Below are 26,891 nucleotides of genomic sequence, written 5' to 3'. Positions count from 1 at the left end.
ATTATTCAATTGTTTCGTTTGCTGGAAGATAAAAATACCTTTAATACACTTATCCTCATTAATGTAAATCACATTTGGCTATGGATGTCCAATAATCAGAAAGAATATTTCAACTTGTAATTCCCATCTGAAACACATTCCCATTAAGGAAATAGTCCTGTGCAAATGACAGGTCCTCAAGTTCATCGATTTCTTTTTCTGTCTGCAATCTGAAGAGGCTGCTAATGCTGTCATGGGCTGTTCATCAATCTATATTTTTAACTGATTTGATATTGCGCCTATTCACGTGGCCTCATTTGTGAAATAATTGATTGAATTAGGATCACACAGACTGAAATGAATGGAAGCAAACTGATCTTAAGAGGTTGCTGTGGTTCAAATAAAGAATCCTGCAAGTTTGGGGTGGACATGTTTAGCATTACTGTGTAGAAAACGTGCTTGCTTGCCTTGTGTGTGTGCATGGGTGTGTGCGTGCGTGCGTGTGTAAGCGCACCATAGGTGCACACAACCACACATTAAACAGCAAGACTAAAGGTGACAACAGAACATTAAATGTCAAATAATTTGTATTGAGCAAAGTCAACTGGGGCGAATGTCATGTGGTGTCAGCTGGAAAAAGTAATCAGTCAGCTTCTGTCTCAAAATGGCTCTGTCATGAGGCTTTGGAATGACAAAGTGGCCTCTTTGGCAGACCAGTGACATACACACACCTACATTGAAATATATAGAGTGGACTACATTAGTTTGTTGTATCATAGTTGTACTACCTATTAGGACTGAGACGATACACTTTTAGCCCAATCCGGTACGGATCCCGATACTTGGATTGCGACCCGATACGTACTGCGATACTTAAATATTATAGAAATATATATTTTAAAAAACTGAGGCATGTGTTTCCAAAGTTTCCAGAGCAAAGCATACAATAAATATGAGGTATCGAAAGTATTGATACTTCATCAACGTGTCGATACTTGGTATCGGCATAAAAAGTATCACGATACATAGCGATAAGATATTTTTTCCCGGCCCTACTACCTGTAAGATCAATCTATAGGAAGGGTCTTTTTCGTTTTCAGCATTAAGAGGACTTTCAACCTCCCTTTGCAGAACTCTTTTGAAATGAATGCAATTTTGTTTGGATCATGAGCATGAACCGTCTATGAAATATGACAGCTTCATCAACACATGGACAATCGATGGAAGTTTATCTCCTCGGGATGAGACATTGGATTGCACTGAAGATTTAAGGTCCAAAAAAAGCCGGCAAAATATTATTCCTGTATGAAAAAAATAAGCAGCTTTCTGTCTGTGTTCTGTCTGGGTATGAGCAAAGGCGTTCTCTGAGCACAACAGTGACCACAGGAGCGTGAAGCTTTAGAGGACTCTGCAAAACACAGGCAGCAGCTCGTCTGAGGCTAAGACGCCCGTCCAGTGGTTCTTTGTGGCCTTCTTTGTCTTTATGTAAAAACCAATGTGCGCCAATGATGTGTTATGTAAAATTCCCAGAGGCTTGATCTAAATGGTTGGATATCCTCCATGCTAGCTTAGTTATACTCGAGTGCATTGCCACTAAGAGCACATGGACGCTGCATGAAAAGCAAATGTAAATGCATCCTTGGCTTCTTAGATATCAAGAAATTATGTCATAGGTCCTTTCCTCTTATTGTATCATTATAATAATAAATTTCAGAAAGCGAACAACAGAAGACTTTTCCTTACGCAGATGTTTCTTTTCATCCGTTACAATCACCTCATCCAGCCTTTCACGTGATCCGTTTTAAGACTTAAGAGCTTTGAGATGCGCGTGAGCTGGAGACCTGTGCCAGGGGCAAGAGTGGCAGCAAAACCATGTCTATCCTGTAAATATAACCAAAGTGCTGCGGCAAGAAAAGAGGATTTGAAGGGAAAACATGCACGTCTCAGCTAAGCAGGTGGTACTGTACTGTGCTGAATACCATTAGGTCACATGGAAGCCGAACATAGCACATAAACCAATGTGCACTTGCTATATATGGGGAAAGAAATGCAAACGAGACCACAGGTTACTTCCCCCATTACAGTAAAAATTTGAGGGTATGCATCCAAAGAGAGTATAAAATATAACAAAAAAGCAACAAGCATATCTCAGCTAACCAGTTGGCGGCTACAGTATGTAGCTAATGCGAGGAGCAGTGTTTTAGCTCAGCGCTCATTCTTTTCAAACAGGTGGAACTCAAATGTATAACACTATTCACAAAGAATTCAAATCAATGTCCTTTTTTAACACAATACTGTTGATATACAGGCTGAGAGTCCTACCCAGGAAGTAACAACCTACCAATGCAAAAGAAGTGACAGCAGCAAACATGGCTGTTGGCGATCATCTCCAACTTCAGTATTATGATAGACACGATTTGCTCAAGCTGGGGAAAAGTACTTTGAATTATTTTCTGCTTGGAAGTTCCACTGTATGGGGAAACTAGAGAAGTGGCTAATTTCCCCACATTCCTTCAAGAGGCACTTTATTCCAAGTTAGCGAAAGAGTTTGATTTTTGTTGCAAAGATCACAAATGTAATTAGACAGTTGAAACTAAGATACTTGAATTTCTTTGCAAGAGCACAACATCCAATCTAATTAGAGGGCTCTTTAATGAATTGGTAATTAGCTACAGAATGGTGCATTCAGCGTACCACTGCGGTATGAATTTGTGCAGGGATCTTATTGACTGAGGCACCCTTTGTGTTAGATTAGTTGTCACCTGGGAAGTATTACTAAATTAAGAAGAGTGCAGTAGTTCAATATTTGACACCAGGAGAAAGCATCTTTTTTGGTACCTCAGCCTAACCCTTTCATCATCATATTACGGATGGATTCGGAATGCTCTCTACATTGCACCCTTCCTAGACCGCGGTTTTTCAGTTTTGCACATAGGCTACATAATCGGGTTAAAGTTCCCGGCTTTCCCTAAATTATCAGGGTGATCCGTTTATTTTCTATAAGGCCAGGTACACCCAAAGAGATCTTTCAAATGTTAAAATATTTTGACCCCAAAAACAAAGATAGAAAACCAGGCATTAAGAGTTGTCGTTGAATTGCGTGTGGGGCTGCTCAGATAATCTCAATACAGTTCCCCACACACATAAAGATTCATAATCACAAAAAGATTATTTTCCACCACCGGTCAAGAATCCAGTCCTCCAAAGGAGAGGCCTTGCGTGATTCACACGTCACTTTACAAACACAAAGATGACTAGATTCTCGTGTCACAAAAGCAAAAAATAGTAGCATCAAATTTACTGTTCTGCTTGACGTTGCCCCCAACCACAAAAGCTCATTTTCATCGCTCATAGGTCAGAAACAGGTGTTTTTGGCAAAACCAACCCATGTTCTACTACTGATCTGTAAAGAATAGGAAAGCCAGAAAAGTATTTTTCCGGTGAAAGAAGAGAAGTTTTCTTTTGGTAGGTTTGGTACTTGTATTGACACAGAACACAATATGCGGTGGGTCTTGAGTTGAAATGCTTTGAAAGGGCTAGCAACATGGGAAACTCAGTCAGTGGCTGGTCATATGTTGTATAATTAGAACTTCAAAATAAGGAGCAAATGAAATAAACATTTCTTTTACAAGAAATATTTCTGTGTCTCAACTAGGTGCCAACAAAAGTAGATAAATATACAACATTAAACAAGGGCAACAATCCCAAGCAACATTGATGTGATTGACTACATTCAATAAATGGGCCAATGCACTCCCGTGGTCAATCATATGGAGATGTATTTTGTGTATGAAACAACATTGTGACAATTCATCATGAGCTATTGCATGCTCCGCCCTAAAACACGTCCACAGTAAGTTTCATCAGGCAGACTCTGGAGGTCCCCTACTTGCTTGTTTGCCCAGCACCGCCCCTCATCTGCTCAAACCCGTCTAACTTGACCTCCAGAACCTCACAGCGACTACATTAATTTTACAAACAAAAATCAATTGGCCAAGAAATAGGACAAAGAAGAAGCCTCTTGTTAATACACCAAGCAGGGCACACCCTCAGGCTGAGAGTTTATGGTTGCTTTTTATCGGTAATAGTTTAACAGCGGGTGGCAGCTCGGGGACAAAGGAAATGCTCATTTCCTCTGACCTCAGAGATGAGTCTTTCCAAATAGACTCAAACACACCATGTTTAATATGATTACAAAAGCTGGCCATAAGATAATTTTGAGGCTACTGAAATTGTTATTTCAAGCATATGATACTTATTTGTTTAATATGATGTCATTACATTGTTGAGAATTGAAGAATGCAGCAAGTCATTAGGCCAATTTCAAGGCATGTGCCCATCGAATTGTTGTCTGTTTATCTGATGGTTTGCAACATTAGAATTAGATTAGGAAATTATGATTTTTATAAATGACAGCCTGTTTCCATGAAGAGTGAATGTTTCCAATTTGGTAATGGGAGCAAAGTAAAACTGGATGTAATGGAGCTTATATGCGCTTTGTGAGCTATGAATATGCACATAACATCAACATGATATTGGAAACATTTAAAATACACTCCCTCCCAAAAACATTAAAAAAAACAAAAAAAAAACAGGAGGCCTTTATTTTCACTGTACATTGAAAACATTCGGAGTTGACATCAGAAGATTATTTTGACCCACCAGATCAACAGACTCTGATACACAACTTAGCATTATTTGTAACAAAATGTTAGGTGAGTAAAAGTATCGGAATAGACTGCAATAAACTTAAAATACAGGCGAGTGAATAAGATTTCCCATTTAGTTGCAAACTATTTGCTTGAAATAACCAAATTAAAGGCAGCACGGTGGTCGACTGGTTGGCACGTCCGCCTCACAGTTCAGAGGTCGTGGGTTCGATCCCAGCTCCGGCCTCCCTGTGTGGAGTTTGCATGTTCTCCCCGTGCCTGCGTGGGTTTTCTCCGGGTACTCCGGTTTCCTCCCACATTCCAAAACAAGATGCATGGTAAGTTGATTGGACACTCTAAATTGCCCCTAGGTGTGATTGTGAGTGCAGATGTTTATCTCTGTGTGCCCTGCGATTGGCTGGCAACCAATTCGGGGTGTCTCCTGCCTACTGCTCGAAGACAGCTGGGATAGGCTCTAGCACTCCCCGCGACCCTTGTGAGGATAAGCAGTGTAGATAATGGATGGATGGATGGATGGATAACCAAATTAAGTCTGTGACCCTCCAACATCACGACAATTGTGCGTTTTTCTTGAGCGATGCTTTTCCAGGCTTTCACCGCAGCCTCTTTCACTTTTTTTCTATTAGGGGTTTTCTCCATTCAATCCCCTCTTGAGTAAATAAAATGCATGCTCTATTAGGTTAATGTCTGGATATGGACTCTGACAGTCTAACATCTTAGATTTCTTTTCCCTAATGAATTGATTTGCTATCGTGGCAGTGTGTTTTAGGTCATCTTACTGCATGCTCGGGGGCATCCCAATTATATGTTTTGCTTTTTTCTTTAAAACTACGGACAAAAGACCAAAAAGACAAAAATATTATCGCGATCATTTTTTTACCCCATATTGTCCGTTCAAGTATAATGATAGTTTCATATTGTTTTGCCAGTTTTACAGCATCTGGATGAAAACTGAAGAAACTAGAGAGCATTATTTTACTAACATATAAAGTACATTTGTAAAGCAGAATGAACAAGATGATAATAGAAATATTAAAACAACCATTAAAATATAAAAATCATTTTAGAGATAATTTTCAAATATGATGCTCCATGCGCTGTTAACGTCATTGCTACTTGCAAATGTGCATGATATGGAGCAGCATTTTTGGGCCATTGAAAAAAATATTAAGTCCAAGTACCCTTCCAACATGTCTTATGATATTGTAGTTGTATTGTGCACAATGTGTTCATGCAGTTATTCAAGGTACACCAATATGTATTGTACCTATAAAGAATTCTAAGTATATTTAAAAAAAAAAATAAAGTAGGTAGATCACTTGACCTTGGTTATTTTATATGTAGCTTGCATTCTGAAAAACTGTGGGCACCCCTGGTCAACAGGTATTGTGATAACTTCATCCTGCTCTCTGAAGGTTTCTGCCAACAGTTGTTTTTGTGCTTCTTTCCAGCTCTCACTGCGTTTTTGTCATCCACTGCTGCCGCTCATAGGCAACAAGCTTGGGTGTTTGTCATCGCTGGGATGGCTTCTCTGCTTTTGTCACTTAACCAAGCCCGAAACGCGATGCGATGTTACAAGTGTTTTCCGTTTCTGGTTTATGTAATAGACCATATATGTTGTATCCCATGTATGTATATGTTCTAATACTTTTGCTTACGCGAACATCGTACGGATTAAAAAAAAAAAAAAAAAAAAGATCTCGGAAGTAGTGCATCAGATCCAGATGTACTGTAAATACTTGGAAATGAATGTTAACCTGCAGATCTCTTGTCATTAATCTTTTAATGTCAAACCCAGTTATTTTCAGTCTACATAAAAAATAAAGTGATTGGCCTCATTGTTTTAATACTTTTGGAGTGGACTGTAAATAAAGGTGTCAATTGGAGGCAGAGTTAATTCTATATAATAGAAAGCAGCTGCATGATGCGGTGCCATTACTTTGACAGCAAGCGAGGTATCATCAGGTGAGAGAAGGCTGAGTGACTGTTTAAAATGGCCTATGTTTTTGAAATGTGGTGCACAATACCTACTAATTCTATTAAGTGCCTCTGTGGTATAGCAGTGTGGTTTTGGGTTGATGTAAATGGAAGGCTGGTTGACTAAACAATGCAATAGCATTAGAATAAGGTGATTGGATGGCAGAGTAGAGTAGACGGCCTATGCCTAGCCTTCCTGGACCTTGCCAAGTCCATTATGTGTATTGGAGACAACTTGACATCCGTCATGGTGAGCTGCCAGCCTGAAGAGAAAAGAGGCTGTTATTTTGTTTAGCCTTCGTTGTCACGATGGCTTCCACCTTGCAACATCAAAGTGCAGATGATGCAATCAAATGAAGACCTCATGAACGATCCATCCCACTTCTCAATCTGCACTGGGACATTTGGTTTGTTTAGAAAACCCTTTTAGTCAACTAGTTCAAGGACATGCATATAGACTTGAGCCGGAGCATAGGGAAGATTTCATGGTGTGTATTTTCTCTTGGTCAAAAGGTGATCTAGCTTTTTTTCCAAGCTTAGTATCTTATAAAAGGACAACATAATTGGATCGCTTTAGCACCACAAATATTTTGATTCAGTTGAATGTTGAATGTGCATTTAATTTTTTCAAATTGATTAACAATAGAACAAATAAAAACAACAATAACAATCCTACTAATAATTGACATAAAGTACATACATTAACTAGACGAAGTGGTAAGTGGTCTTTTGTTCTTCTACTCAAACTATCCCAGCTTTTTCAAAGACCAGAATGACGATTATTATATCAGCAGTGCATGTTACATTGAAATCTGTATAATTCACTCATAATTAATGAAAAATAATAATGAATGTGAGATTGTACAATAATATAAGAAACAATTTTGAATCCTCTTTCGGTTGTAATCGACACCATTTTTGCCATTTTGCTTTTTTTATTCAAATTCATTTTATTGTAATATAGAGGAAAGCGGACAACGTCCCGTCAGCCAATCAATGACACCTCAACAAAATATTATTGAAAAGTGGGATGTTTTGGTCTGATATTGATACTATCTGATACTACTTTGGTGCATTACTGCCACACACAACAATGGACTTCTTCCGGGGAAAAAGTGAGAAACAAACCAGAAACAAACAAGAACTGAAAGAGGCTTTAGCAAAGGCCTGCAAAAGCATTCTAATTGAAGAATGCATCAATCTTTTGAAGTCAATGGGTTGTGGGCTTTGTGCAGCTACTGAAAGTAAGGGTCAGCAAATATTAAATGTTATTCACTATCATTTCCGTTACAATACTTTGCTCACTTGAAAAGTGGATGGCTTAAAACATCAAGTGCTCTGTCTTAATTTGTTTAACACATCTAGATGTAAGTACTGTGAAATAAAAGATGTATCTGAACTTTAGTGTGATATTCATCTTTTGAATGGAAACACAAATGTCTTTAGTACACAACAAAAACAAAGGAATTGACCTTGCCATTCCAATATTTTTGGAGGGGACTGTATATTGCTAGTTTTGTTTGCAATAGTAGGCTACCCGATTTCTGGAACTTGCAACACAATGTAGATATTTGTTTTTATTTTGACTTCTACAATGTTTGAGCAGTAATGTAGCAGTGCTGTTGATCTACTACTCTGGCTGCACTAAAAGGCTACAGATATCAGAAACTGTGCACTTTGAAAAATAATTTTAAATTGCTTTTATTTTATAATTGAAAATGTCTGGAATTGTAGTGATATCTACAATTGAGCAAAAATATGTAGACTCCTGTGCCCCTTTTGTTTAAATCTGATTATTTTATATAGCAGTACTACAGTGGATGCAGTTCTCATTTGATACAGGTCTGTTTAATGACACTTCAAAATTGAGAAAAGGTAAGAAGTCATAGTGGATTGTATATTTTTTGTGTAGAATAACTGAAAATATCTATATGATGTATCAGTATTTCGTTATCATGTTATAAGATGGCCTATATTGTGATTTTTTTTCCACATCACCCAGCACTACACTCATGTAACAAATTGAGGTAACCAAAGTATTAACTATAGCTCTCATTAATTTAATTCAATTTTTGAATTCAATTTAATTTTAATTTATTATCGTCATTATAATCTTTTCAATGGAAATTCAAGTCACACGCTCCCGTATACTTGTGTTACACACTTCACAAAGAACCAGATCACACACAAAGACAAATGTCAACATGAAGGAGGCGTGCAAACGGTGCTGCACCTCTTGAGCAATGGGTGGTGTGGTGTCTGTGCCTGGCTCAAGGGTATCTAAAAAAAAAAAAAAAGTCAGGAAGCAGTCTGCAGTTCTAAAACAACTATTTGCTATTTTACATTTTGTCGGCAGAGGGATTCAAACCAAGACCCTGTCGGTCCAAAGCCCAAGTCCTGACAGATGCCACACGACACACTGATGCAGTAATTATACAACACTGCAGGCAAAAACGACAATATGAACTGCTAAATTAATACCCCTCTAACAGTGCTAATAAAAACTGAGCATTACCTTTGCAAGGGCAGATTTCCAACAAGCCCCCCGCTTTATTCGAAGCTATCACTACATTTGCATGTGGTCAAGTTGGTTCATTCACATGGACAAAAATGTTGTTACCCTTCTGTTAAAGAAAGAACAAAAACCTCAAAATAGTCCGAAAGTAAGTTGATACTAAAATAAATCATAGTAGGTTCTGCCCAACGTTGTGGAGCAATCAATGCAATCAAGCAGTTTGTGTAACTCTCAATTACACTTGTGCACCTGTCAACAGGTATTTTGGCCCATTCCTCGGGGTATCGGCTCCACCTGTCTCGGGGTCATTTATCTTGTTCGAGTAGCCATGACCTGTGACAGAGACCAAGCTTCCTGACACTGGGCAGGACAGAAGCAAATGACAGTCGTCCTGTGAAAGGATGTTTGAAAAAAACACAAAACAAAAGGCACCTTCACTTGAGACATCTGGAGCAATTTGCTCATGAGGAGTGATCCAAACTACTTGATGACATTGAGACTGAGTCAAAAGGTTGTGCCATAAAAAATATTAAATTAAGGGTAAATCAGATTGATTTTTTTTTAGTAACTATCCATCTCCACACAAATAAAGAGATGATTTTCAGTGTTAATTCTTAGTACACATTTTGTTATTGTTGTTTCAAGCTATATCAGCGACCACTGAGTGTTTTTGTTTCTTTCACAGAAGGGTATAGGAATAATTTTGCTTGACTCTGGCACAGATGAGACATTTATCCCATGTGTGTGCAAAGCCTCAGCTTTCTTCGTAAGCCAATTACTTGGGCGGAGGGAATTTAAAAAAAGAAACCACTTGTTTAACGTGTGATTGTTTGAGTGTGTCCATCTGGGCAGGTGTCAAGAGGTTGTTTCAACTATAATAATTACCCCACAACACAACGCTTTACCACCAGACAAGCCACAGCCCTTCACCAAACTAGGACGAAATTGCTTGGATTTAATGTAATGATTTTCCCACCAGCCCTCCACTGATTATAACAGGTTGTGCGTGACACTCAGCTAGAGTGAGGAGATCAATTCCCCAGGAAGGGTTGTCTTCTGCAGACAGCCCAATGAGCCAGGATGAGAGGAAGAATCACGGAGCAGCACATTCACTGCCACCCTCTCCTAACCTCCTTGTTCTGTACATGATACCAGGCACTGGGAAAGGTGCTCCCCTTGGACCGACTGAGCGACCGCCATGGATCATCCATCCATCTATCTATCTATCTATAGGAATACACGGCTAAAGCAGGAAAAAGGTCAGGCAGGCTGAATGTGGCTGGCAAACAGGCAGTGGGGGGTCTGGTGGCCCGCGGATGAATCACAGGAGAATTGGTGCATGGCAGTGAATGAATAACCCGCCATAGCTCCCCAAACCCCATTATTTCCCTCCTTCTCCAACAGGGCCTGAAATTCATGTCTGCGCATGCTGCCAGTTCATTAGGGGGAGGATGTCATTCCTCTTCTGGCTGCTGCAGGACAGGCCAGGCGGGCCCCAAGAGGACCCAGCTCCGTTTAATTCCACATCAACCGCTCCACTGAGGGCCTTAATCTCTGCTTGTGTGATCAATACTATATCAGTGTAAATTAAAATGACAATTTTAAAGTAATTAAGCCTGTTAATGCTCGATTCAAATGTCATTATTTGCACAAGGAGAAGCAGAGGAGAAATTTTGGTGTGTGAGTGTTTGTCCGCGCGTGTGTGCGTATGGGTGTGGGTGGGGTGGTGCGTGTCGGGGGGATTTGTGGTGGGGGTGGGCCATGTCCACAGTGACAGGTAAAACGCTTTAACTAGAACAGCACATTTTGGCCGCTGTAGTCACAAAAAGAAGGGTTTAACAAAAGCAGATTAACTCTCCACCCATGCCGGCCCGGAGACCTCTCCAATTTCAGAGGAGGGTAACCCAATTGCTGAAATCTGATTTGTACAGGCAAACCCAATTATGGCCATATTAGATGAGAAGTGGCAGGGAGAGAATGCTTGCAGAGGGAATCAGGAAAAAAAATAATAGGGGCGCGGGACTTAGGAGGGAAAAAAGAAATGTTACACAATAAAAATGCACTTAAGTATAGAATGAAGCTCAGCAGTAATTGCGTGATTAGATTATTTGTGTCTACCCCCTCACTTTGCTTTTGAAATGCTATTTGGAGTCATTGTGATGGTTAGAGTGAAATAAATGGGGCCCAACGTTAACCTTGTGTCTGTGTGCGTCTCTGTGTGTCCTCCCTCATGTGAGCTGAGGTGATGTGTAAGTGAAAAGGAAATTAAATGATCACATTGTTGCTTGTTATTATGACAGGCTCACAGCCAATAGCCGGCGACCCGCTACTCCTCATAGACCACATTGACCAATTATGTCCAGTCACACCATTGGGGGGCCACATTCGGCCTGGTAATATTTCCCACTGGCACTATTGTCTTTCTAAAAAAAAAAAAAAACACCAGTATTCATAAAAATGGCCTTTTCAGTTAGGCTTCACATACAGTACATGCACTTTACATATTGCCCCAAATAAAAAGGGGGCGGGGCAAAGAAAATATTTCTATACCTCACCACAAAGTAGTAGAGGCAGGGGATAAAGTAGAGCCAATAGCACAGATGCAAAGATCAATCATGGATGTGTACAGTACGTCGATGCTCAGCTCCTTAAGCAAAATACACACACCACAGAACAGACAAAGCTGTTGTCACTATTGGATTTTTTTTAAACTGATGTCCTTTGTCAGTTTCATTACAAATGCTCCAACATGTTTGGATTACCTTTAAACAACAAGGTCCTGAGCGACGCAGCTCTGTGCGTACTTAAACACCGTATGTAACAATGCCTAACAAAGTTCTGCCGCTGAAAAAACAAGGACAACATGCAGGTATGGAATTTGCAGGCAGGGTGTTCTTATGCGTGCCTGATCAAGCAGAGTGAACGATACCCAGGGGCTTTCCAGAGAGCCAAAGAAACGTGGCATTATATTGGTTTACGTCCAAGCTGTCCGATCCATCAAGCTGTCTGTTGGCTGGAGTTTGAGGAGCCAACCCTTATTAATTATCAGCTCATTTGGAGAAGGGGGTGACAAGAGTGGAGTGTTAGAAATGGGTGACAGGACTAACTGATCAATTGAAGCAATTGCTCCAAGAGAACTCGACTGAGGGTGATTAAGGTCAGATGGGTTGTTTGGAGAGGAGAGGTAAGGTTGCTCAAAGGTTGTGGCTGGTAAGTGAGCTAACAATCTCACGGGGCAAACATAAGGGATAGCACATTCACATTCCCACCTTCAGTATATAAAGTCTATTTTGATGAAAATGAATATCTGTAATTTTTATTGAGAGGGTCACAACACTGTTAACTCATTCACTGCCATTGACAAATGTATTTGTCTTGAATGAGTTGAGGAGACAATTATTCCTTCTTTTAACACACTGAATGCAAAGAACTTTGGATAATGAACAATGTTCTGAAATGTGAGAAAACTATGTATTGTAATTAAAACAAATATGCATATTAATTTTTGGGATGCATAATACGCAAGAAGACTGTCTCCACCGTTCCCTTTTTTTGACATAGCTATGTATCGTAAACTTGATTATCACATTATGACTGTATCTCGATGAATGCAATATTGTGTCACTGGCAACTCAGTTGCCGTACCTACTAAACATAACAAATCCAGTAAAATTGGCAAAAAAATAAAAGAAAAAAGAAAATCTGCCTGTAAATAAATTTTCTATATTGTCGCTGTCCAGCGGAAACCTTGTATATGTCCAAATAAAGTCACATTCATTTTTCTTCCTCCACAAATCGATGCTAACGTCTGTCCCCACTTCGTCTGGAATTGCAATGCAATTTGAGGCAATTTAAAGCAGTGAAAATAGCAAATACACGAATACAAATACACTGGCGCTCTTGAATGCAACTTATGTTTGAGAAGTGTTGCAGAAGTGTGGCAAAACTACTTCAGTTTCCTCATTCTGCGGAAGCTGTGTGGCGTAATTGTCACCTCTATTTAACGTCTAAGTGTTTTGGGGTTTTTTTTTAGACAATAAGGAGTGAAAATAGTCATGTTTAATGGATTAAATTGGCATGCTTTCTTAAAATCAATCCCAGTGCTGCTTCGTGGCAGAAGGATTTATGTGTCACGGAGTTAAGTCTCAGTTTAATATTAATATTAATTAATATAATATAGTCGGCTCATTATATTATTTATTGCATCACTGGCATCAGATCCAGATGGCTTTAGACCTTTAAGAAGGTGTTTGTGAAGATGTTTGTAGGGCAGATGTTTATTTTTGTGACATTTTCAAAGGATTTTTGGGGTTTCACATAATCGCGGACTTTGAAGTACTTGGCTGCCGCCGGCTTTGTGTTTGTACTATCTTAATCAATACCAGCGTTAAATTAGCGATTGAATGTCTTTTTTAGGTAGTATTATGTTGACGCGAGTGTGCAATAGCAATGTAAGGTATAATCCTGTAAAGTTGACATTTTCACAGTACGAGGATTCCGCCTGACAGCAACGATATGTTTCCTCTTTTTCCTTTGCATAAGAAAGATACATTATGCATACCTTAATGTGGTCACCCTTGGACAGTGCTCAGCTGACAGTATTTTTTTTAATACAGCAATTGCCTGTATGCCTGTATGTCCACCAATAAATGTCAATAATAAATCGCATTACAACATCCATGCTGTGTCTGCCTATACAAGCACGCTTGCTTGAGGATATGATGCATACTAATTATTTTAGAGTGAAGTGACTGGGGTGGGGGGAGTTGGGAGGGCATTTTTTTTTTTTCTCCTTGGAGGGAGAGAGGACTGTGAAAGCTGTGAGGGCTCTCAATAGACGGAGGATTATGGAAATCAAAGAGATTAGCTAATGGGAATATAATGGCTAGCTACTGCCCGGGTCAGCTGGGCCATGCAAATGAAGCAGCGATAGCCACTGGCGAAGGGAGGATCGATATGTATGGGCAAAGTGGTGGCTAATGATAGCCCTATATCAGTTGCGCGAGACAGACATAAACGGACACCACCGCCACCCCCCACCCACACACACTATATCGTGTAGAGGCCTGATGCCAAAAGACAAGTGAGCTTTCAGAGGAAGCTCAATTGGGAAACAGAAGATCTCGCCAGCTCTGTCTCGCCGATGTCAACAGGCAGCGTGTGCTTGCCTGGCTCTCATCCGTACTGACACAGCACTGAGATGCAGCTACTGGTCTCGCCCCATTCTCCACACTCCACCAAGCATCTATTCATCCCGACTTGGCCTCGAAACACAACAAACGTCCTTGTGGACAATCAATAGTAGCGCGGCCCAGACTGCCAAGTATTACGACAGAATTTAGATACACTAAATAGTTTATTTTCCTATAGACTGTGGACAATGTGACATCCTCCATTTAGGGTGTGCAGGTATTAACCTTCTCCGGATGTATGAGGTAAAGCGATCTGGGAGACATGAAAGCTTTTATCATCAAAATAATTGGAACATCACCTAACTTATATATCAGAATACCAATTTTGAGCATGTCAGAAAAATTTCTATTCCAGGTGCGGGGTGGCGGCGACCATCATGCCGCGCTTGGCCTCTCCCCTCTTTCATTTTCATTCCTGCCCGCTCGGCACAGTCATTCATCAGGACTGGGGCAGAGGACACTTCCCGCCTGCTCACAAATGCATGGAGCAAGCAATAAAATTAACCTTGTGGCAATTGTTTTCCCAACCGTTTGATGGCTCTGTGTCAGCTCATCTGTTAAAACGGAGCGAGATATGTAAAAAAAAAAAAAAAAAAATCATTCATACTTGGATGTACAAAGAATTATGACTTGAAGTGAAGGAGAGCAGTAACTGAATGAAGCCAAACTAATGCAAGATTATTGAGTCCGATCAAGGAGCAGAGAAGATGGTTGCCTGTTGATTTGTGCCTGGGATCAGTAAAGAGAATCAAGCGCTTCAGAGGTTATGATTATAAGCCAAGATGGTTGGACGTAATTTAATGCTCGGATCGACATCACCGACCTGGCCCTTTCACTGGGCCGGTGGGAAAAAGCAGTGGACAAGGAACGATGTAAAAGGAGGGAGGAATAAAAATCCTTCACATGGTGTTTATTTGCTCTCAACAGCTCCAAACCAATCAATATTTTTAATTTGGGTCCGAGTTATTATTTTTCACATCACTGCATCCGGGTGCAGCGTAAAGTGGCTCATATTTTAGCACTAAAAAGATCGATATGACAGGCTCACCTTCACTCGGCACCCTCTGTGGCTGGGGGCCACACATCATAATGGACAGTGGCTAGGAGCAAGCTGCTCCGCCTCATTCGGGAATAACATCATGATCTGTGGAGTTTGCCGCACGCATTTGCAGCGGTTTCCTTACGCTGGCCGTGGTGTGTGAGGAACCGACCCATGCCTGTGCAATGATGATCCAACCATAGGCAAAACTGTAAAAACTCCACAAAGGAAGGCCTGGGTAGAGATTCGAACCCAGAACAGCTCGATTGAAGCACACGTGTGAACCACTACCACACGGTGCTGCCCCACTCCTATTCTGACACCATTCATTATATATACGTTTCAGAAAATATTTTTAGAGTAAATGCCCTCTCCCTTAAAGCGCATAACTCACAGCTGATGGCAGATTCATTGATTGTTGCTCAAAAGGTGTCATGAGTGGATGTGTGATAGTGTGCCTGCTTGCATTAGTGTTTATTCCGCTTTGACACTGTGCATATGAGCGTGTATATGCATTTATGTCTGGCCTAAGCGTATGAGTGATGGTCGAGGAGAGTTATCGCCTAGCGATATTACAGAGCCGACATCTACTCCATTCAAGTGGCCTCAGCCGGTGGCGTACTTCGAACCATATTGAAATAAGAGCACACTTAGATTTAGTTTGCAATATTTTAACCTGCTTATAAACCCGGCAGGGGGGAGGGTAGCTCCTGCTAGTTAACCTCTCTGTGTAAAACCAACAGACTGTACACAGGGACCCCTCCTCTTTGACCTCACTCTCTCTCGCGCTGGGCTGTCTCCTGCTGTATATAATCTCTGCATGCAGCCCAGTTTTGTTTTACCATAAAAACAGAACGGGGGGTGATATAGGATGCTGTTTAAAAAGGTGATAAATGCAAGTGACACACATTTCTGGGCCATACTGTAAACACACGCTGAGGCCTTGTCAGCACAGAGGGACACTAAGTGTTCATAAATTCCTAGCTGAGCAAGGCGGTACTGATGATTGCATTACAGCATGCTGCCTGCAAGAGAATTAAGAACTCACCTCGAGAGCAGAGTGAAGCTGAGCTACGGGCATCTGCTGACAGATCTGCTTGTTGAAGCAAAGATTATTATGTACTGAGGGCGATGTAGCAATCAAATAAAATATCGACTACTACTATCAATTATTTGTTTAAATCCTTCAATACACAATAAGACTATACATGACGTTACATGCACCTAAATGTGCTTGGTATTCTTTCTTTTGACAGCAAGGAGCCCCTGCAGAAAAAAAATAATATTTTTTTCAAATGTCTAGCTGTGAATATTATGAATATGTAAAATTTATTTCAGATTGACAGAAAATACACATTCATTTACCTGTTCAATAATCATTCTAAAAATAAAATTCCATTGATCTTAAATAATGTTAAAAGCCATTACTAACCAAAAGGGAAATAATGAGCAGGAGCACCTTAGTGCTAATTTGTGATTTTTTAATAGCCACAGATAATATAAATACTGTAATATGAAAGCTTTCTATACTAATAAACGTATAGCATAGGTGCTGCTCTGACTTTTGTAGATTTCATACTACTTCCCCCCCCCCCCCCCCACACGTCATATTTTATTTTCTGAATAAGTAGATACAGTATAATACCCCGTTACCCACATGTGGACGATACCAATAGCGATCAAGTTCCTCGTATAGTTGTTTGATGTGATTGGGGTCACAGCTGTCCAGTATCTAAGTTAAATTCTTCCACGCTTAACTCATCTAACCCTTCTTTTGTGGACCATGAGTGAGAGCAATCAGTTCCGCACACTCCCAAAGTTAGGTTCTTGTTATGCGTTCATCTTCAGGGGGCTGTGAAGTCTTGCCCAACCACTGATTGATTAAATAGTTGATTAAGAGGTGTCCGTTAGTCACTTTAGGCTGTGTTTATTACTCTGATAATGGCACACAGACAAACACGCACACGCACACACACACACACACACATTCATTGAGGAAGGATATATCCTCTGTATTCTGTCAAGCGACAGAGGCTGATTTATTTTCCGTTGTTGCTCTCATGCCTGTCCTATAGACCAAAATTGAAGGTTGTATTTAATTTCCCATTAGAATGCTTTTGAACAACTGAGGTTGAAGAGACCAATGAGTACCGCTGCGTGTCACTGTCTATGTACAGTATGCAGTCGGGCTTGATTAGACAGTGTGTTGTTTGTGTACGTTCTGGGCATGTTTGCTGGCATGCCCATGCAACTCTTTACTTGGCACAATATACTATAAGTGTGTGTCAAAAAGTGGGAACAGGAGCAGACATTAGAGCGCATCATTCCAGGTGACACGAGCTGCAGATCCAGGGCCAGGCCCACCATAAATATTAATGGCCAAGAACAAGTGGATTGGGAGTTGAGTTATCAGGGCGGGCCTTCCTAATTGACATTTTACCTGCTGTATACCTTAACAGGGCTGTAAAACACCCACTCCCAGCCGTAGGGGCGTCGCGTCTGTCACTCAAGCCCCGTGGTGAGCGCTTTCTCAGAAAATACATTTGTTGAGATTCAACATCAAGTTGCATTTATTCAACTTTTTTTTTTTTTTAGCTGTCTACGTTTAGGGGGAAAATACAATCTTTTTAAGGGCTGCTATACAGCAATGAGTCACAGTTGTTTGCATCCAATGGGAATTTATTCCAAAAACACGTTTCTTTGGTTAACCAAAGTGCCCGTAGGTGTGAATGGTTGGCTGGCAAACAGTCCAGAGTGTACCCCGCCTCTCACTCAAAGTACGATGAGATAGGCCTGTTCCTTATGACTCAACAGCTGAACTACAAAAATGTAGCACATACAATAAAAAAATAATAATCCTTATTAATTTTGTCAAACTCAAAGAAAAACATTGTCAAAGGAGACATTTGCAACCATTCATTTTGCTGATTGAAAGGAAATCAATTGTTTCGGCAGGAAAAGAGCTCGCGTAAATTTGCAGATGTGTCAATTCAAGTCAAAAACGTGCATACACGACACACACACAGACAGAGAGCAAATAAACAAGCTGACCTTTATCTTAACATACCCTCGCTCGCTACATTACCATACTCGCACTCAATCAAACAATTCACTTGCAGTTCCAAAGGCACCAAGCAACTGCATTTGAAATACAACAACACACACAAGAGGCGGAAGCCTTGCACCCGAGAAACTTCCCACTTACATTTTTTGAAAAAGGACAGGTGGCATAGACAACAAACGATTATCCCCATAGCACGGAGGAGAGAAATCGAAGATTGAGAAAACAAATATGAGTGATGTCATCAAAGCTAAATGGCAAGCCCTGTGTGAGGAAGACTGAAGAGTCTATTCATATTTACTGTTGCCGGAATTTCAATACAAACATCGCAGAAAGGACATCCGATGTTTCTCTTTCCATCGTGTGATTCTCAAAGACAAGAGCAAATTGTGATCTCTATTTGATGAGAATAAAAATACAACAAAAAGGTTAATCTATACACAAACACTATTAAATAAACAGCTTATAATGCCAGGATATGAAATGGCACATAATTACATTTCCAAAAGGCCAGCGTTTGTAATATTCTTTTAAAGAGCATATGTGACTCAGCGGGTGCTGTGATTTATGAGCGTTTGTGGAGATGCAGTGAAGCGCGGTGGAAATGCTGAAAACGTGTTGGAGAACAACGACAGACACGGCTCAACAAACACACGCGGAGTGTGACCTCGCCACTTTTTCAACCAAACTGACTTGCTACGATACGTCTATTTGTTGCACAGAGTCTAGTCAGTGGGACTGTTGAGTAGATTCTGCAAAGTGTGCCTTCAATCTAATATAAACCATACTTGAACCCATGATGTCTTAAGTAGAATGGTTGCAGGATTGTAATGAGAAAAAAAAAAGAACAGAGTGCAAAATCCTCAGTCAGTGCAGCTAGTTTGAGTCTTTGGCTCCACCAAGAGGACAAACAACGCTTCTGTTACAGGACCAATTATAAAAAAAAAAAATTAAAACTCTGACAATACTGAGTAGCCTATCTTTTTTTGCTGTTTTTAATTGTATTTTTTATTTATGTATTATTTGTGCATTTACTTAGTTTTACACTTTTGTAGATCATTCTTTTTATGCGCTACTGGCCTGCAACAAAGAAATCAACATAAAAGAATGGATTTATAAAAATGTATGTGCAAGCTAGAAAGAAAACAATATCCTGCTAATTTGGAAAACTGTTCTATTCTGAGACAAGTTAGAAAGAAAACAATATCCTGCTAATTTGGCAAACGTTCCTACTCTTAGACAAGTGATCCAACAGGGTGACAAATTCAAACATTGAAAACAGCCCACTTTAGCATGCAAGTGAAATCAATCATTCAGCACCACCTCATCTACATGACAACAATGCAATTTGCAAAAGTAGATGGGGAGTTAGATTTTAGCAGTAATGGAACTGCCGCTTTGTCAAAGTGTTTTTGGGCACACATTACCAATGAGAATTGCAGTAACAGTAATGGAAGATACTTAGTTATATGATAACCATTAACTGTAAAGATCCCGTCAATTAGGTTAATTTATTTTCCAAGCTGTATGGACAGAAAACATAAACTGCTGCTGTTGGTCTCAGATTCCAGCAATTGTTTCAGCTCCTAAACATATTTAAGATAAACTGTTTATGTCAAATGTTTTCACCCACAGATCATTTAAATAAATCATTGTTGTAGTATTGGGTCTGTAAAATGAAATGGTTGAGACAACAAAAAATACACGTGTTCCTGAAGAAAAGTCAACAAAGGTGAGCAGTTAAGCATTTTACTGTTATAAAAACTTAATTCCATCCTTTATTTGTATAATGAGTAAAAAAGTCTTGGTAAAATTTGAAGCCAGGCAAGAATATATTCTCAAACCTCTACTGCCACCTTGTGGTTATAAAATGTTATTACAAACCATGCAGGAATGAATCGGTACTTTCATTAAACCTTTCAAGCACAGGTGCCGAATTTGTTCTCACCGCAGGGTACATTTACTAATAGTGAAACCATTCAAACGTATAATCACTGGGGGTGCAACAGTTCCCCACCGCCCCACCCTTAAGAAATAAATAAATAAAAACCACGGTTCAGTATGTGCCTTGGTTTACAGGTCACGGTTCACGTCACATGTAGTACAGTAAAGGAATAAAATGTAAAACTGATACTTCTGTAAGCAGGGCTGGATTTAATGCCATTTAAAATGAAAACTAATCTTAAATCTTGGCTTCTGAAAAGGTGCATGATCAATAGTTTGTCTTCTTTTTAGCAAATTAAGGTTGTGGACAAGTGCGAAAGTAACAGAAGACAGTGTGAATTATGCTATGAAAAAAGAAAAAAAACAAAACTTTTGTCATTGTTTTGGTTTGATCTGTCGGGCCTGGGAGTGGCTGCGAGTGTTGTTGTTTTTTTAATGTATTACAAGACATGATGTCTGGCTACCAGACATCATGTGTTGCAATACTTTAAAAACAACTGACTAACTGTGCAGCTAGAGAGAGTTACACAAATATCCCAAGCTGTGTTTCTTATCACTCACCGTGTTCTCCATGGGAACCTTAATAATAACCCTGTACTACTATAATTACACTTGTATTTGATTTTTGGCATTTGTATGGTTCTTTTTGAGCAAAAGCCAAGGAAAAACTGTGGCAAGATTTAACAAGACACATAAAATAAAATGGAGGACTGCAAGTTGCGGTTGCAGCCTGCAACTGACCTGTGAGCCGTGAGTTTGCCTTAAAGCAGTGTTTTTTCAACTTTTTACACAAAGTACCACCTAAAACAATACTTATTTTAAAAGTGACTTTATAATGTCCAAATAATACATATATAGTAGTGTTAGCTGAAATGGTCCCGAAAAAACTAGGCGGAGGTTAAAATCTATGAGTTAGATTTGCATTTGTAATGTTATTTACAATTTTCTGCACAATTTTAACATTAACACTATGATTAAATATAAGGACTTGTTTTTAATACTCTTAAATAATCATTCACTTAAAAGGGATTTCACACAAATTTGAAAAAAAATGCATCCTAATAAATGTTTGAAAACAAAGATTCAAAGCAAATGTTTTGAACTTAAAAGTTAAATACAACTGAACTGCATAAGTACTTCTGCAATGAAAATCAACCTACAGTAATATTCAAAGAAGATTAAATACAGTGGCTCGTTGGACACACAGCACACTTTGAGAACCACTGCCTTAATGTGTTAAACTTGAGCTGGTATTGCTTCCACAAAATGCAAACCACAATATGCAAGCTCAATCAATCACACACACAATCACAACTTGAGAAGATATTCTTAACCCCTGGATTCAGAGAAATGGGGGCATGTATTTCTGTATGAATTAAAATTGCATAATTCAAGATCTTTGGTGGTGTGCCTCGCTTCATGAAACGTAGACTTACTGTGAAATGTTCCTGGGACTTGTAGTTTTCATCGAGGTAGACACGAGCTCTGCTGTACCCCTTCATGGCATCACTGGACAATAGCTCTCTGGTGAAAATACGATAGCACAAACACAAAACTGTAATTCAACCAGCGGAGGGAGTTGTCCGCTCTGTTTAATACTGCAAGCAAGCACTTAACGTAAGCATTAAAAGCAGGAAAACAACATTCGGGGGAGTGTGAACATTTGGATTTGGTGATTTCAAATAAAAACGGCATGCTCTCATGTAGTTTTAAGAATTGCCATACTCGCCATCAAAATAAAGAATATTTTTGTAGTGGGTGCAAGTCCATTATGTTATTTATTACATACCAAATGTTGTACATTTATTTATTACATACCAAATGTTGTACATGTGAAAAAAGAAAGGGCTGGTCATCTTATTTAAACATTAGAGCAAAGCTCATTGCGAACACTTACACTACACTTACTTGACAAAACTGTCCACGTGTGACATAGAAGCCTCATAATTCTTCCCACCCACTTCTTGACAGTGCACAGCTAAGAAATGAGGCTTATGTGACTGAACTGTCTGTAAAGGAGGAGAGAGAAGGATTAAAGTCAAAACCGGAAAAACATTGCACCTGCAGCTAGATGTTACTCATTAAAGGCCAAACCTCTGCCAAGGCAGAACATTCAAATTATTGATCACAGATCATATTGAATAAGCTCAGATACTCACCCCTGGCCTGCACTGAATTTGCAACTGTATATTATGTGGCTGTGTATATCACTTTATATATCTACCGTATTTTTTGGACTATAAACCGCTACTTTTTTCCTAGGGTTTGAACCATGCGGCTTATAGTCCGGTGCAGCTATTCTGTGGATTTTTCTTCCAGTGCTTGGGGCACTCTAACCAGAATTACAGTACAATTCAATACAATACATTTGCTATTAACAGGATGTGACTGCAGGTGGAGGAGTTCAATTGGCGAGGGCGCTATTCACTAGGATATTGCATTAAGTGGTATGTAATATGAAGTAGAACAATAAACGGTAGACATTAACTGACAAACTGGAGCGGCAGCGGGCAGTGAAATGATGATAAGTGCTGTTTATTTTCTTTTGATTCCGTTCCGTTTTAACCAGCAACGTTGCTGCCGTGTTAAAAGGCACTGTTAAGAAAGAATCTGTTCAGGTACATACATGTACAGTATGGTACATTCAAAATCGTCCCCGAAATGTAGTAAATATCAAATTTTTCAACATACTGTAGAAGACGACTTGACATCATGGGTTTTAGTGAAGATGATGAAAGTGACTTGTGATTTCAAACAAGAGAAATTAAATAAATAAATAAATACTATTTATTTTGTCTTTGTTCTGTTCCGTTTTAGTCAGCAAAGTTACTGCCAGGTTAAAAGGCACTGTTCGGAAAGAATCTATTCAGGTACACACGTACATTATCAGTTCAAAACTGTTCTGTAAATCAAATGTTTCAACATAGATAGGTGCGGCGGCTTATGTAAAGATTCGTCTTATATGTGTTCATTTTCATATCTAAAAAAAATGGCGTGTGTGCGGCTTATATAAAGGTGCGGCTTATAGTCCGGAAAATACCGTACAGGGAGTCCTCACTTTACAAACGAGTTCTGTTCCTACACTGGCGATGTAACACGAATTTCAGCGTATCGCGGATTTCACTGTTAAAGTCGAAATTTACGTTAAAATACTTTGTATAAAAACAATTATATTATTATATATATATATTATATTATATGCTTAGCATAACTGTTGAAGTTGAAGTGGACGGAGGAGGAGGAAAGGAGGGCGAAAAAGGCAAAGATACTGCTGGCGAGCAGACACGCTCGAGACACTGCGCATGCTCATTGCTCAACCGCAAGAAATTCTGGTCTTTGTAGTGCAGGAAGTGCTTGTATGCGGAAGTGCGTTGTTTGGCACGAAACCCATCGCAAATACACAAGTAGAGGTAAACAAGCTCAGAGACGCAGCACAAAAGTACACTTTTGGAGCGAGGAGGAAACCGGCTGCTTCATTCATGTGGCGAGTGGCATCAAGTATTTTCATCAAATATCAAGTGTTTTATTGACAGTTGAAAGTAACAAGCGCAAATGACGTCCATTTGAGTCATGACGCCCATTTGAGTCATGAGGCCGTGTGTCGCAGTACACAGTGGGTTATTCAAATGCCGGAGCAATTCTGTCCACTCAATCATGTAAATGGGATATTCAGAATGTTTCAGAAATCTGAATTTTGACTTTAACCCGAATACTGACTGCATGTAAACGTAGTCACAATGGTGCTGAGGACAAAATGGAGGCGGCGGCACGGGCATCGTAAGGTCGAAACATCGTACGTTGTAATTCGAGGACTGCCTGTATACACACACAGTGCGCATATTGCTGGCGTCGGGTCGAAACCTTGCACCTCCAAAATGTTCACTTTTCAAGAGACCCCGAAAATGGTGAAAAGGAGAGCCCATCAGTGATGGACTGTCGGACCTTCCACAGGTTTAAATGCTCACCTGCTTTTCAAAGCTTCTGACAAAATAGCTCAATGTGTTAATTAAGTTGTATTATTTCACACGACTAATATGCCTAATGTTTGAACGGCTCCCTATTTTCTTATCCGAACCCTGCTATCTGACACTCAACAATATGCACGCATGACAAAGTGCCAGGCTAGTGACAGCAGAAGGTGCTTAGTGAGTTTGTTGCACACGACAAAATGGAGCCTTCTTAGTCGTTACCTAGGGATGTGCCTTTGGTGCTGAATGCATGTACATCAGGGTGTGACGGAAGCTCCCATGTCAATATTTGTTCGGACATATCACTCTCTGAACCAACACCAGCTTTGCTACTGTTGCAACAATATAGCAGGAATGTTAACCAGGAATCGAAACCTGTCCCAACATCCAAGAATTTCATGAATGCACTTCAATATGCATTCAGAAAAATTAGTCCACTATGCGTAGTAAGATCTGCAGGCTATGAGGCACTTGAGTGTTTGGAGGTGTTTGTGAGTATGCCGTCTGAAGTGTGCAGAGAGGCCGACCTCTAATGGAAAATCAATACCACAGAGTGATTTACAGCACTCGGGCACTCACAAGGTCGGCCTATGGATGGCAGGCAGGGCTATACATCAGTGTCAATGAGTGTTGTGGGTGTGGGAGCCTGAGAAGCTATAAATGGTCTGCGGACCCTAACCCAGCCCTGATACTTCACAAGCAGGCCACCTCGGCAATGCATTATGATCACTACAGGCCCAATCAAATAAAAGTAATGTATGGCAATAACACTATGGATTTTCCATCAACCTATGGCTTGTCACTTATCTCAATGACCCAAGAATGAGAAGGCCTAAAGCAGCTCAAACTTGGGAAGATTAGTGGACCTATCAGCTCTGAGTGGGAAAGGGCACATTCTCAAGAAGCTTGCAACTATTAGCAGGAGAAAATGTGACTTGTGCGGGTACATTTTCATGTACTACTTGGGTCATTCAGCTGCACTCCGTTTGTCTTTCCAGGATGTAAAGTTAGCCCTGGTTTAGCAAACAACCTTATCCAAACACTAATTTATTTGCCTATTCCAAAGCCTACACAGTAAGTTAATGCCAATTCCCTGCCCTAAGACAACGCTACAAGGCCACTTAATGATGATTTTGAGTTTTAAGTGACCATTAAACATGGACTTCCTTGACAGACCACACAGTTCCTATTGATTTTCTATGCTGAAGTGACTTACAAGATGGTAAAACAAGAGCCAATTGCTGCTGGAAAAAAAAAACAAGAGTAGCTGACACCCAACAATATATTGAGGCATTTTGATATCTTTTCAAACTAATCTTAAATTGCCCTTCGAAATAAATGGCATTCAGATCATTGTTAATGGAGTGGACATTATATTATGTATGTTAAATCCCAAATTCTTTGGTTCCAGAGCCATTAAATTGAAATCCCCAAATAGTTATTTAACAACGAAGTGCAACTTTCTATTAGACAGGGCATGACGCCATCTTGTGGTACCTTAGGGCATTTCAGAAAGATCAGTAATAATGCAAATGGTTGAGTTTTTTTAGTGACTAGCTAGGGCTAGTTTCCACAGGAAAAATAATGTTAATAGGTGAATTTGAAAAATGTGAACAAGGAATGTGCAGGGAATTGCTGTAACAACAACCATGGGTATTGAGCATAAGGTTTCAGTTAATCCTTGACGATAAAATATATCATTTCGGGATAGACCCTGATGCATGCTAGTCGAAATTGGGTGGGTGGATCAATTCAAACCGTTTAGCTATAAATTAAGATTATTTCAATGTAATGCAATGATCCGGGTCTTAAAGTGGAAGTCAACGCAATTTTTCTTCTCAGAAATATGTTCTATGCAAGCCCACTAGTTGAAACAGGGCATTCTGATAAATATTGCTTTGTGGAATAAGTGTTCATCTACTCGTTTTTAGCTATCTCTGGGGGCGGCCATTTTGTCTTCCGTCGACTGAAAATTACATCACAACTTCTCACAACGACTAATCACGGCTCAGATTCAGAAAACAGGTCAGCCGTGATTGGTCGTTGTGAGGCGTTGTGATGTAATTTTCAGTCGACAGAAGACAAAATGGCCGCCCCCAGAGATGGCTAAAAACGAGTGCATTCTGTTGTTTAACATATTCCACAAACGCAAAATTTATCAGAATGTCGGGGGGTTATAAAGGTGCACGCTTGCCTGATTGCTTGCCCGCTGCCAGTCGCTTTTGCCTCCTGAGAGTCGACACGAGTTTAGCGTTGCTAAATGTCCAAAATATAACCAGTCGAGGTTCGTGTGCGCATTCATGCTATTGTCCGCTTCAGCCTGTGTAAGTGGAGAAGCGATTGCCACAGTATTTTTGATCTTGTGGAGGTGATCATGATGAGATCACATTTGATGTCAATAAATCCATACTTTTGTGCAGAACACTTATACTTTCACAGGTTGAAGTGGACAAGAGTAGTAATATGCATTTGCATTTTGGTGGTGATCGGTTGCCGTTTTAGACAACAGAACTGACAAAGCGAGCAATATTACCACGCTTGGCTCC

General features: G+C 39.9%; 1 protein-coding gene across 2 annotated transcripts in view; it reads right to left on the bottom strand.

Moving 5' to 3' along the window:
* The window catches only part of inpp5a (inositol polyphosphate-5-phosphatase A), a 166,941-nt gene that overhangs the window by 98,384 nt on the left and 41,666 nt on the right, over positions 1–26,891 (bottom strand). For both annotated transcript variants that reach the window (XM_086045492.1, XM_086045491.1), the window contains exons 3-4: positions 22,286–22,386; positions 21,814–21,901 (exon numbers count right to left, since the gene is read on the bottom strand). In XM_086045492.1, the coding sequence (XP_085901618.1) occupies positions 21,814–21,901; positions 22,286–22,386 (189 nt within the window). The remainder of the gene's footprint in view (positions 1–21,813; positions 21,902–22,285; positions 22,387–26,891) is intronic.

The sequence above is a fragment of the Filicampus tigris genome, chromosome 11 (genome assembly GCF_054856515.1).
Source record: "Filicampus tigris isolate MCC_2025a chromosome 11, RoL_Ftig_1.0, whole genome shotgun sequence".
Lineage (NCBI taxonomy): Eukaryota > Metazoa > Chordata > Actinopteri > Syngnathiformes > Syngnathidae > Filicampus > Filicampus tigris.
This window is presented reverse-complemented; position numbering and strand designations above follow the sequence as displayed.